The sequence below is a fragment of the Phycodurus eques genome, chromosome 7, assembly GCF_024500275.1.
Source record: "Phycodurus eques isolate BA_2022a chromosome 7, UOR_Pequ_1.1, whole genome shotgun sequence".
In the NCBI taxonomy this organism is placed as follows: Eukaryota; Metazoa; Chordata; class Actinopteri; order Syngnathiformes; family Syngnathidae; genus Phycodurus; species Phycodurus eques.
Window position 1 is genome coordinate 8811109 of NC_084531.1, and position 13933 is coordinate 8825041.

The 13933-nt window shown below is 41.9% G+C and overlaps 1 protein-coding gene across 1 annotated transcript in view; it reads right to left on the reverse strand.

Moving 5' to 3' along the window:
• Positions 1 to 37: 37 nt before the first annotated feature.
• Positions 38 to 13933, reverse strand: part of rasgrp4 (RAS guanyl releasing protein 4) — a 38243-nt gene continuing 24347 nt past the window's right edge. Inside the window, exons 9-17 of the mRNA XM_061681715.1 lie at positions 10466 to 10741; positions 10301 to 10381; positions 7459 to 7563; positions 6736 to 6845; positions 4993 to 5143; positions 4877 to 4913; positions 1718 to 1849; positions 1429 to 1616; positions 38 to 363 (exon numbers count right to left, since the gene is read on the reverse strand). Coding sequence (XP_061537699.1) covers positions 250 to 363; positions 1429 to 1616; positions 1718 to 1849; positions 4877 to 4913; positions 4993 to 5143; positions 6736 to 6845; positions 7459 to 7563; positions 10301 to 10381; positions 10466 to 10741 — 1194 coding nt within the window. The 3' untranslated portion in view covers positions 38 to 249. The remainder of the gene's footprint in view (positions 364 to 1428; positions 1617 to 1717; positions 1850 to 4876; positions 4914 to 4992; positions 5144 to 6735; positions 6846 to 7458; positions 7564 to 10300; positions 10382 to 10465; positions 10742 to 13933) is intronic.

The window sequence follows — 13933 nt, forward strand, 5'->3', positions numbered from 1 at the left end:
AAAAAAAAAAAAAAAAAAAAAAAAAAAAAAAGGGAATTCTACTTCAGTTTTGTGGTTCATTTCCTTCTACAGACTCGATCCCGGATCAGAAAAATGCTTGCATGATATTCCCAAGAAACAGCACCAGAGACAACAATGATGACAGTGTCCTTATTTTAAACCAGAATCCTGACTAAAACACAACGAAGGAGTCTGTCTGCTGTGTGAAAAGTTCATGTTTTCTGGATGGTGAGACAAAGGTGGCGGGGGTCAATCGGGCTCCCGGTTCTTCTCCTTGCAAAGGTGCAGCTCCTCCAGCTTCTCCTGCAGGAAGGAGACGGGCATGGAGCACCCACGACTCCTTGGAGGAGGCAGCGTGTTGACCTGACACACACACACACACAAACAAAAACTCAGTTTTACACATGTGAGCTGCTCAGGCCACATAGATCAGGGCTTCTCAAGCTTTTTGTGTCCAGAGGACTTCCAGAGGAGAAATATGTCCAAGGACCTGCTCATAATCCTAACGCTAATTAACAGTTGCCTATTTCTGAGAAAAACAATAAAAAATATTAAATATTTTTAATTATTAAATATATTTTTTTCAAGGGGGAAAAAAAAAATCTTTAAAAGAATAGACATATTTTGTCAAGATAAAAAGGACTTACATGAAGAATAAAGACATATTTCTCCGAGATAATTTTCTGAATATTTTTCTGAATATCATCATAGTGAGCGGCACGGTGGTCCGACTGGTTCGAGCGTCAGCCTCACAGTTCTGAGGACCCGGGTTCAATCCCCGGCCCCGACTGTGTGGAGTTTGCATGTTCTCCCCGTGCCTGCGTGGGTTTTCTCCGGGCACTCCGGTTTCCTCCCACATCCCAAAAACATGCATTAATTGGAGACTCTAAATTGCCCATAGGTGTGACTGCGAATGGTTGTTTGTTTGTATGTGCCCTGCGATTGGCTGGCAACCAGTTCAGGGTGTACTCCGCCTCCTGCCCGATGACAGCTGGGATAGGCTCCAGCACGCCCGCGACCCTAGTGAGGAGAAGCGGCTCAGAAAATGGATGGATGGATCATCATAGTGAAAGTTTGTCGTGGGAAGAAAGTCATGTCATGTTCATTTAAAAACCTTATTCTTGTCATAATACGCCTTTTATTCTGGAAAACATGGCATTGTTCTCAAGAAAAATGGGACGACTGTATATTGTTGAAAATAATCAATTTCCATGACTTCAGTTAGTTCATAAGGAGGTTCTCATTTTTTTTCTTTTTCTTTCAGCTATGTTACACAGCATGAACATGTTTGATGTATAAAAATAGTTCTCGTTTTTTTATGTCACAAAAACCTGGCATTTGAACAGGGGTGCATTGACTTTTTCTATCCACAGTAAGTCAAGGTTGCCGATGTATTTAAGGTATTCCACAGTCAGTTTGGTGTCTCACCTGCCCAGGAGCGCTGTGGTTGTACATCCTGCGCTCCCTCTTCTCCTGTGGGGTCCACACTCCGGGGTCCGTCTGAGTGGAGCGGTCCCACAGACCCGTAGAGTCTCCACTCTTCCTGAGGGGGGCGCAACCTTTGTGGTGGTCAGAGTCGTTGCCATGGGGGAAGACAAAGGCGTCCTCCTCGGAACCTGACGGGGGAGGAAACAAGTGTGGGTGGTTGGTGTTCCACGTTGGGATGTAGAAATCGGAGTTGGTGGGGTCGGTGGTGTTGGGGGGGGGTGGGACCTACTCCAAATGCTCCCCTTGGCTCGGGACTCAAGGGCGGAGGTGCACGGGCAGGAACCGCTGGTGTTTTTGTGTTTCTTCAAACACTCTATTCCCACCAGATCCCGGCAGTGTCGGTGGCAGTTCATCCCGCAGCCTGACAGGAAACACAGCTTTAATTATCATTGTTATTATTGTACTCTTGGGGGCTTTAACAAACTAAACTCACCCTGACAGGATATGCAAGAATCAATAAAGAAGCTACGCTGTGACACTAACAAGTAGTTGCCCGATTTGGTTTGGAAGCTATAATTATTATTATTTCTCTTATTTTTTTTCTTTTTGGGGGTGTGGGGGGGTAAATAATCTGTGCTGTTAAGCACACCGGTAGCCAATTTGGTTTGAAGGTATTTTTTTCAAGGATTTGCAGCTTTAATTGTTATCATTACAATTGTCCTTTTCGGGCCTTTAACCTGCTCAAAATTTCATGACAGGACATATGAAAATCAATGAAGAACGTACACTGTGAAATGCACAGGGAGTCTGCCATTTTGCTTTCAAGGCACATTTTATTTGGCTTTAATTATTATCATTTCCATTACTCTTTTGGCGACTTAAACATACTAAAAAAATGACATCAAAGCCATCATGGGCAAAAATCAATCAATTTATTTTTTGACAGGCACAGGTTGTCGGCCATTTTGATTTGAAGGTGCTGTTGTACTGCATATAGTGATGTGCAGCTTTAATTATTATTATTACTGAAATTCTTTTGGGGTCTTCAACCTACTCAAAAACTCATGAGAGGACGACTGGAAAGCAATGAAGCTATGCTATGAAACACTAGTAGCTATTTTGGGTTTAAGTCACCCTTTTATCTAGCTTATTATTATTTTTATTATTCTTTTAGGGCCTTTAACATGCTCAAAAAAAAAAAAGCATCACGACAGTTGGCTAATTTGGTTTGAAGGTATTTTTGTCCTTAGGGAGTTGCAGCTTTAATTATTATAATTACTATTCTTCTTTTGGGGGCTTTAACATACTCCAAAATGCATCGTCACAGGACACATGGAAACCAATAATGAACCTACCCTGTAAAAAGCACAGGTCGCCGGTCATTTGAAGACGTGCTTTTATTTAGCTTTAATGGTTATTATTACTATTATTCTTTTGGGTGCTTTCATATGCCCAAACTCACCAAATTTAGTAAACACATGTATCAGGGCGATACGTTATGTATTTTATCTGTCCCAAAGTACTCAGCCATTTTAATTTGAAGGCATTTTAGAGGCATTTGCAGCTTTAATAATTACTATTACTATTGTAGCGGACATGCTCCCCGCAAACGGAGGTGACACAGTGGCTCCCCACGATTTGACAAACTGCAGGCTTCCAAGCGGCCCTGCTGTGAGACTGCCCCCAAGGAGACGCTTTGGACCCTAAAGTAATTAGCAGGTCCCCTCGAAATCTTGGTTTACAGTCATCAAAGAGTCCTTTCTTTGTTTGAACTCACAAAAGCCCAAAAGGGACTGATCGAGGAAGGGATGCAAATCCAGCAACAAACTATTTGTTTCCCCATCGGCCACCCCTCCCCCGTTTCCCCTTTCTTTTGTGCGATCAGAGTAGCTGGTCCTACGGTATCACGTACGCTCCCAGCCAAACTTGATCTCTCTGAAATTGCCAGCGAGCCACAAAAAGGGACAGGAAGAGAGACTGTCCGGAAGGCGTGACCCCTCTTTCCATCCATCCATCCATCCATCCATTTTCTGTACTGCTTTATCCTCACGCTGGTCGCGGGCGTGGTGGAGCCCATCCCAGCCATCTTTGGGCGAGAGGCGGTGTACACCCTGAACTGGTCGCCTGCCAATCGCAGGGCACATATAAACAAACAACCATTCGCACTCACACAGACGGGGCCGGGATTTGAACCCCGGTCCTCAGAACTGTGAGGCAGATGCTAACCAGTCATTCACCATGCCACCACGTCTCTTTGCTTTTTGTTTTATTTTTCTAGATATTTTTCTTCTGCAACCAAATCTGTCGCCTTGCTTCCTGAGCCACTTCCAGAGAGAAACTACCACCCACCAGCTTGAGCCTATGGTCGTGAGTAGACGCGGCAAAACTTTAGTGCCTAATAATTTAGGGGAAATGACTAGCTTCAGACAAAATCTCAACTTTGTCCTCTCTCTCGCTGCCGTCCGCACTGGACACATTAGACGCTCACGTTTCTAACTTTAGTCCAACACACGAGGTTCTATTCCCCTTTTCGTACACCAACTTTCCTTCTTTTTACCATTATTAGTGTTATTTTCTTTCTTTAGTTAGAACCCTTTTGTGTGTTTCCCTCTAGATCCCTTGAAGATGTCATTAAATATACTATAAACTTCCACTCTTGGTTGTATTTTGTGTGTGTTCTGCATTTAAGTAAACCTCTGTCACTTTCATAAAGTGTAGAAACCTTCAGCTTACGAGACTGATAAAAACGTTTCTCGTTATTTTTCCTAAATTTTATACATAAAAAGTGACGCGGTGCCGTTTCGGGACATATTAGTTGATTTTAACAATTCAACTTAGAATTACGGTAAACCGGAAGTAACGCAAGCGTCCCTTCCGGCTTATTCTTTTCTCCTAAATTAATTACATTTTTATCTGACTAATATACGCTACACTATTATTCTTTTTTTTGTTGGCCTAAGGTACTAAAAAAACGCACACATTTTGCAGAACAAATGTACCTGGGCAAAAATGTACATATTGTAGTTGTGAGTCATTTTATTTGAAGGCACCATTTTTCAGGAATTTGCAGCTTTAATTATTAGTATAGCAAGTACTACTTCAATTCTTTTTTGTGCACACGTTTACGGGCTAGAACTGATGTTTTTTAGCTGTCCTGGAGGTACTCAGCCATTTTCATTTGAAGGGGCCATTTTCCGTAGATTTGCTGCTTTAATTATCATTATTAGTATAACAGTTATGCTTTTGTGGACTAGAACTCACCAAATTTTGCAAACACGTGTATCCAGATGACAATTTATGTATTTTAGGAATCCCGACACATCCCGACCCAAAACCAGCTTTAATTATTATGATTACAATTATTATTTTGGGGGCTCGAACAGCCAAGTGCATTCCATTGTGCCTTTATTCCTTTAAAATGTGATGAATACGAGCGATGCTTGCTTACCTTTGCAGTGGTAGCCCTGTTTAATGACCCCCCACAGCTATAACAAGATACAACACGTTATTTTTCATTGAAGATTTTATTTGCATTATTTTTTTGATTGATTGACGAAGACTCACAAAGCCGTTGCAGGTGTCACAGAAAGTGGGCCTCTTGTACGTGGTCTCGTGGAAGTTGTGTGCGTCATTGAAGTTGTAGCCCAGCTTGGCGCACACCGACATTCCGCGCATGAAGTATGATGTCATCTCCTCGCGGCTGATTTGACCCTGCCTGAGGGGACGGGGGTTGGGGGTAGTAAAATATTTAGATTTTTTAATTTTGAAGGTTGTAACTATGAATTTTATGACAAAAGGTTATTTTAAGTGGATACTCTCTTATAATAGTGATAATCTTGTAGAAGATTCTACTGTATCTGACTGATTTGTCAAGCATTTTGGAATTTTTTTTGTTGGAAAGGATCGTCTTTTTGTAATAAATGACTTTTAACAGTTTAGTAAATTAATGAGTGAGTAATAAAAACAGGTATCTCCAAATTTAGTGAGGTTTGTATTTTTTGTTCGTTGTATTTTTTTTCTTTCCTGGAAAAAAGGGACATACATTTGTAACATCAATATTAAAAAATACATAAAAAATGATGATACTGTATATATTCATTAAATAGTCAAAAACAACCAACCAAATTAATACATAAACAAATAATAAATTCCTGAAAATGTAAATACATAAATAACATAAAAATACATAGTTCAAGGAATAAAAGAATGAATGAACAAAAATTAAAATAAAATTATTTCCCCCCCCCCCAACATACTGCAATTAAAACTACAAATAAAAAGGAAGTAAAGAAAGCATGAATATAGAAATAACCAGGTGAAGTACATAAATTAAAAAAATTAAGTAAGCATACAGTATAATGAATGAATAATTTAATTTTAATTTATTAAAATTTTATAATAATGATAATAATTACAATAATAATAATTATTAATTATTATTATAAATAATACATAAATACATGCGAAACGATGACCGACTGGTTAGAGCGTCTGCCTCACAGTTCTGAGGAGCAGGGTTCAATCCCCGGCCCCGCCTGTGTGGAGTTTGCATGTTCTCCCCGTGCCTGTGTGGGTTTTCTCCGGGCACTCCGGATTCCTCCCACATCCCAAAAACATGCATTAATTGGAGACTCTAAATTGCCCGTAGGTGTGACTGTGAGTGTGAATGGTTGTTTGTTTGTATGTGCCCCGCGATTGGCTGGCAACCAGTTCAGGGTGTACCCCGCCTCCTGCCCGATGATAGCTGGGATAGGCTCCAGCAGCCCGCGACCCGAGTGAGGAGAAGCGGCTCAGAAAATGGATGGATGGATGGATGGACATAAATACATTTTATTGTACGATTATAAATCATTAACAATTATACATATTTTTGGCAATCCACTCTTATCCGTTTGTTGCCATGTTCTCTTCTTTAAATCCCATTGTGCCTTATGAATACATTTAAATCCATCCATTCATTTTCGCAAGAGTGCTGGCACCGAGCTCACTTGACTTCGGGCGAGATGCGGGGTTGAACTGGTTGCAGCCAATCGCAGGGCACATATAAACAAACAACCATTTGCACTCACATTCACACCTAAGGACAATTTAGAGTCTCCAATCAACCTACCATACATGTTTTTGGGATGTGGGAGGAAACCGGAGTGCCCGGAGAAAACGGGTAGAACATGCAAACTCCACACAGGTGAGACTGGATTTGAACCTGGGTCCTCAGAAGTGTGAGGCAGATGTGCTAACCGGTCTCCTACGTGCCGCCAGTCAGCTACTTACTTGTGTGATTAAAGCGCATTTACACTATACTGTCACCTTTCAGTTTGCTGCGTGCAGAAGGAGAAGGGGAAGTTGGCGGAAATATTCTCAAAGTCTTCCAGAGGGATGTAACCATCCTGCTTGTAGTCGTAATTCTTCATGATGGACTAAAGGGGGCGACACAAAGAGAGAGTGGAGCGTTCACCACTTCTGCTTCTGCTACCGGAATAAGGAAGTGAAAATCGTGTGTGCGTGTGTTTGTGTGCGTGTGTGTGTGTGTGTGTGTGTGTGTGTGTGAGGAGCCGGCAGAGGCAAATACAGTAATTCAGGATTACCTCCCAATCTGAGAGCATTTCAGTTCTAAGTGTTTCAAATGTGTGTGAGAGCATTTAAGTTGCGTAAGAATGTTTCAATTTGGTGAGAGAGTGTTTCAGTCGTGTGTGAGAGTATTTCAGTAGCGTGTGCAACTGCGTTTCAGTAGTGTGTGAGCGCATCAAACACTACTGAATTTGATTTCGCTCACATTCTGAAAATCTCTGACACTCTATTTAAAAAAAAATTCACTCACACGCTACTGAACCACTCGCACACACCACTGAAATGTTCTCACACATACTATTGAAACACTCTTATACTGTACACACAAACAAAAGTCTCCCTAATACAACTGAAATGCTCTCATAAACACAAAAGTGAAATGCTCTTTCAGTATATCTCATACTGACATACACGTAATCAGGAATGATGTCCCTGATGGGCACTCATACGCGTTATACTCACGTCCACCATCTGTTTGACGTGTTTAGATATGGTGTCGGGGTCTAGGCGGGGGGCGACCCCGGACCCCCATTCTGCCACCACCGGTGGTTTAACTGGAGTGACGGGCTGCAACCATGAGAGAAAACCAAATCAGTTACACACGCACACACGGCGTCACACCCCAACTTTGCACTTTGATGTGGTTGAGTGACTGTTGCGGTGCGCTTTTCTTGCAAAGCAAACGCCCATGCTGCTGACCCAAAAATGCGTGTGCTTGTTAGAAGTAAGTGTGCCGGAGATCTACGACAACATGCTCATATTAAACATACCACCACACCATGATATCAGCATTTTTTACTATAAAGTTCCACTCTTGGTTGTATTTTGGGGGTGTTCTGAGTTTAACTAAACCTCAGTCATCTAGAAATCAAAATTTCATAAAGTGTCGCAACCTTCAGATTACGAGTCTGATAAAAAGGTTTGTCATCACTTTCCCTAAATTTTATACCTATAAAAAGTGACGTGGTTTCCCTTTACGAGACATATTAGTTTGATTTTAACAATTAAATTTAAAATGACGGTAAACCGGAAGTAACGCAAGCGTCGCTTCCGGCTTATTCTTATCTCCTAAATTAATAAAATTTTTATTTGACTAATATATGCTATAGTATGAAATAAAATTTTCAACCTTTTTTATTTAATTATGTCTATTACTTTTAAGATTTGGGATTTTGTAAATAGTTGATTCGTGGGTTCCAAAAATCCCATGTTATGCATTATTCTTATTGTCCTGTTTTGCAATTAAATTAATGGTTCTATATATGTTTTACATACATTTACCCAGATTTCAGAGCAATAGGTAAAACAGGGTAGCACTTAAGTTGAATACAATAATCTCAAACCACTTCTCTTTAATAAAGTTTTTATTCTGTACAGTATACCTATAGTTTTTGATATATTTTTTCTAATGTTTTCTATATGTGACGTCCAACAAAGCTCATGGTCTATGTTCATCCCCAATAAATTACTGTAGTTTCATTGATCCATTTATTTTGTACTCCATTTACACACAATTTTAAGTTGGCATTTACCTTATTAAAACCAAAACACATCCATTTTGTTTCCTTATCATTCAGAGAAAGTTTGTTTTTACTGAACCATTTATTTAATTTGGTCAATTCATGTTTTACTGTTAAACTTATTTGATTAATATCATCCATCTATCCATCCACCCATTTTCTACCGCTTATCCGAGGTCGGGTCGCAGGGGCACTAGCTTTAGCAGGGACGCCCAGACTTCCCTCTCTCTCAAAAAATATTTGTATCATCACCAAAGATGAGTAGCTTCAGAATCTGCAATACATTGCAGGCATTATTTAAATAAATGATAAATAACTTGGGCCCGAAAATGGAGCCTTGGAGTCCACAAGATAATGTTTTTTGATCTGACATTAATTTCAACATGTTGAACATGTTGTTGTCTATTGTTTATATAGCTTTGTAACCAACATTGTGACAGACCTCTTATACCATATTCCTCACTTTCTGTCATAATAAGGAGTTATTAATAGTATAAAAAACAATTTCATGAGTCAATGAATACGCTGATGAAATTTCCCTTCTTATCAATTGCTGCTGCTGTACTCTACAAAATCCATCACTGCTAAAGATGTAGATCTGTTATTACGAAAGCGGTATTGTTGATCATTTAATAAGTTGTGCTTTTCTAAAAAAGTATATAATTACACGATTTCTCCAGTATCTTTGAAATTTCACCAAGTAAGAAGCCTGGTCGGTAATTAGTTATCACTTGTTTCTCACCATCTTCATATATTGGGAGCACTTTAGCCAGTTTCATTTTCTCAGGAAAGATTCCTATGATAAAAAAGTTCCTGCAGATATATGTCAACGGTTTCATAACACAATCAATTACCGCTTTAATTATTTCCAAGTCAATATTGTTGCAAACTGCGGATCTCTTATTCGAATTGTTTTACAACTTATAATACAACACTCTTACCCACTGCCCCAAGGAACAGATTTAGATTGATTAAATTCAATGTGTAAGGTCTTCTCATTTACATTGGTATCTGGTTATTCTTCAGCTATTTAGCTCATAGACCCACTTTAACAAAAAGGTTGTTGACTTCATTGGCAATAGTGAGTCAGATGACTGGAGAGAGTAGAATGGGGTCAAGCTGGATGTTAGTCAAATGAAGCCAGTTCATGATAGAAGGATCATAGTTTTTGACCATGCGACATATGACCTGATGCGTTTTGTACAATTTTCATTTTCATCAAACCGTAAACTCCAAGTTGTTATCCTGTCATTTGAGTTCAAGAATCAGCGAAACTCTGGCATCAAAGGTGTTTCGTTTTTACACCACCAATATCTATGACTGTAATATCACCATTGTTTTGTCCGCAATATTGATTAAACATCAATACTATACTGTCAAAATAATTAAGCCCACAATAATGATAACATCACGATACCACTGTATCACCATATTTTTCCCTACAATAACCATGAAATCACCATGGTACCAAGATACTGGGCGGCTGTGGCTCAGTTGGTAGAGGGGGTCGTCCAGTGATCGAAGGGTCGCCGTTTCGAATCCCAGCTCCAACTGTCCGCATGTGGAAGTGTCCTTGGGCAAGACACTGAACCCTAATTGCTCCCACTGGGCCTGGCAACGCCTTGCATGGCAGCAGCCGCCCATTGATGTATGAATGTGTGTGTAAATGGGGGAACGTGAGCCTTTGTAAAGCGCTTTGGTCACTCTGATGCTGTAGATAAAGCGTGATATAAGTGCAGTCCATTAACCATTGGTTACACTTGTTGAGTGTGAAGGTGACTGACCTGGATCTTGGGGTTCTTGGGTTCCTTGGTGTAGGAGAGTTCATAGATCTGGTCCTCAGTGTAGTAGAGATCTAGAGAGAGCTGAAGCATTAAAGACATCATTGGCGATATTCCAGCAAGACTCCTTGGGGGGTCTGGGTCTGGGACTGGATCTGGGTCTCCTACCGTCAACAGGTGCAGGAGGTCTTTGTTGGCCTCAAATGGTAGCGTGAGTCTGTGCAGCTCCAGAAGCTCGTTGACGTTGCTGTGAAGATGCTGCAGCTTGCCAAGGTTGATCTTGTCCCCATCCACGTAGTCGGGCAGAGCCTCATTGAGGGAGATCAAATCTTTGAGGTGCACGCCCAGAATCGGAACCTTGAACCCAGAGCACTCGCTGTAGAGACGGCGGTAGTTGCTATAGTTGCTGCGCGACGACAGCAGCTCCGTCATCTCACTCAGCGCCTGACAACGGCATGAGAGGAGGTGCTCATGTAGTATATTTTTAATAGCACCTTATTTAGACATTTTCACAGTACAGCAGAATACATGTAAGAGAGTGAGTGCTTCAACTATCTTCCCTTGGAACTATCTACTTCAAAGAGGGCAATTGTATTCTTGGGACCAATTGCTTATCTAGCAGGTCTCCCCTTCTGTTTACAGGACAATATGTACTCTGGGTAAGCTAGGAGGCAAAGCCATAAACGGGAGCTGCCATTGTAATATCAAAAGGTACAATTACCATTTGGTACTGAAAAAGGCTGAAACTCTAGACAGAGAGGCACCAAATGAATTCGCAGCGCCTACGGTTGATTCAAAGACAGAAAGCCACCTTGTGGACAAAAGTGACACCAACTAAAGGTAAGAGGGAGTAGCTTGACTACTCAAACCCACTCAGTAAACCAATCAGGCTTAGTGGCGGTACTTAAGAGTACGCCCACAGATGCGAGACTTTATAAGCTTGTGACTGAGAATTTCGGATGGGCTTTTAGCGAATCTGACTTTGAAAACAGCTGTTATGACACAAAGGCTTGTTCAATAAACCTGATTTAGCCCAAATGCCTGTGTCTCAAAGTATTCATTGCTCCTACCTGACGGAAACGCTTCCACAGCCAGATGAGAACGTTTTCCAGACCCGGAAATTCACCTCACTCTTTTCAACAACAGGAAATAAGAATCACCTGGTTTTAGTCTATTTAAACCTAGTTTAATCTAGTTGAGTTTATTCTAGTCGACTCTCTTCTTCTTCTTCTTCTTTTGCTTTCGGCTTGTCCCGTTAGGGGTCGCCACAGCGCGTCATCCTTTTCCATGTAAGCCAATCTCATGCATCCCCCTCTCAAACACCAACCCAACTGCCCTCATGTCTTCCCTCACGACATCCATCAACCTTCTCTTTGGTCTTCCTCTAGCTCTCTTGCCTGGCAGCTCCATCCTCATCATCCTTCTACCAATATACTCACTATTTCTCCTCTGGACGTGTCCAAACCATCAAAGTCTGCTCTCTCTAACTTTGTCTCCAAAACATCGAACCTTGGCTGTCCCTCTGATGACCTTATTTCTAATTTTATCCAACCTGGTCACTCCGAGAGCGAACCTCAACATCTTCATTTCCGCCACCTCCAGCTCTGCTTCCTATTGTCTCTTCAGTGCCAGTGTCTCTAATCCGTACATCACGGCTGGCCTCACCACTGTTTTATAAACTTTGCCCTTCACCCTAGCAGAGACTCTTGTGTCACATAACACACCTGACACCTTCCTCCACCCGTTCCAACCTGCTTGGACCCGTTTCTTCACTTCCTGACCACACTCCCCGTTGCTCTGGACGGTTGACCCCAAGTATTTAAAGTCCTCCACCCTCGCTATCTCTTCTCCTTGTAGCCTAACTCTTCCCCCACCACCCCTCTCATTCATGCACATAAATTCTGTCTTACTTCGGCTAATCTTCATTCCTCTTCTTTCCAGTGCATGCCTCCATCTTTCTAACTGTTCCTCCAGCTGCTCCCTGCTATCACTGCAGATCACAATGTCATCTGCAAACATCATGGTCCACGGGAATTCCAGTCTAACCTCATCTGTCAGCCTATCCATCACCACTGCAAAAAGGAAGGGGCTCAGGGCTGATCCCTGATGCAGTCCGACTTCCATCTTAAATTATTATTATAATTATTATTCTAGTCGACTCTAATCGTTAGTTAAGTGTACAGTAGTCCTGTTTAGTCTAGTATAGTGTAGTTTAAAGTAGTGTAGTCTTTAATCTAATCAAGTCTAGTCCAGTGTTGTTAGTTTCATCTCGTTTAGGCTAATGTAGTAAAGTAGTCTTGTTTAGTCTAATGAAGTCTAGTCCAGTGTAGTTGGTTTTGTCTTACCGGGAGACATAGTCTCTCCAGTGTGTCATGGGTCATCCCTGGGTCCTCCTCCTAGTGGGACGTGCCTGGAACACCTCACCAGGCCGCATCTTATGGCCATAGGTGAGGGTAGGAACATAGATTGACTGGTAAATCAAGAGCTTTTCCTTTCGTCTCAGCTTCTTCTTCACCACGACAGACCGATACAGAGTCAGCATCACTGAAGATGCTGCACTGATCCGCCTGGTGATCTCCCGCTCCATTCTTCCTTCGCTCATGAACAAAACCTTGAGATACTTGAACTCCTGCGCTTGGGGAAGGATCTCTTCCTTGTTCTGGAGAGGGCATTTCACCCTTTTCCCACTAAGGACCATGACCTCAGATTTGGAGGTGCTGATTTTCATTCCAGCCGCTTCACAGTTCGCTGCAAACCGCTCCAGCGAGTGTTGAAGATTGCAGCTTGATGAAGCCATCAGAACCACATCATCTGCAGAAAGCAGAGACGCAGTGCTGTGGTCACCAAACCGGACCCTCTCAGTGCCTCGGCTGCACCTTGAAATTCTGTCCATAAAGGTAAAAAGGTAAAAGACATAAGACTTGGAACTATGGTATCTCTAAAAGAAGCAAGGCAACATTGAAAGACACAATACTAAAGAAGGGAAGAAAACGATACTCAAAAAAATGTCCACAGAAAATAATTAATAATCAAAGGTTTTTCTAATAATGTGCATTTTCAAGCCTTTCTTAAAAGCATTCACAGTCTGCGGTGCCCTGAGATGGTCGGGGAGAGCATTCCACATACTGGGAGCAGTGGAGCAGAAGGTGCACTAGCCTGTTGATCAAATCCCAGTCCTCAAAGGCTGTAGAGGGTTTGCCTGTCCAGATCGGAGGTTACTTGTGGAGGAATGTGGGTGAGTAGTTCTTTGAGGTATAGGGAGACAGCGTCGTGGAGGTACTGGTGGGACAGCAGGGAGACCTTGAATCTGATCCTGTATTGTACAGGAAGTCAGTGGAGGGAACTGAGGACGAGTGTGATGCGAATGTACTTGGAATCGCGCTCTCATCAAGATCCTGACAGAGCTGTTCTGTATGTATTGCAGCTGCTGGATGTACTCGATGAGAAGTGTGTTGCAGTAATGAAGCCTGGCAGAGACAAAGGCATGGACACGTTTTTGGCATCGGAGAGCGTGAGTGTGGGGTTCAGTTTACTAATGTTTCTGAGGTGAAACCTACCACGCATGTTTTTGGGATGTGGGAGGAAACCGGAGTGCCCGGAGAAAACCCACCCAGGCACGGGGAGAACATCCAAACT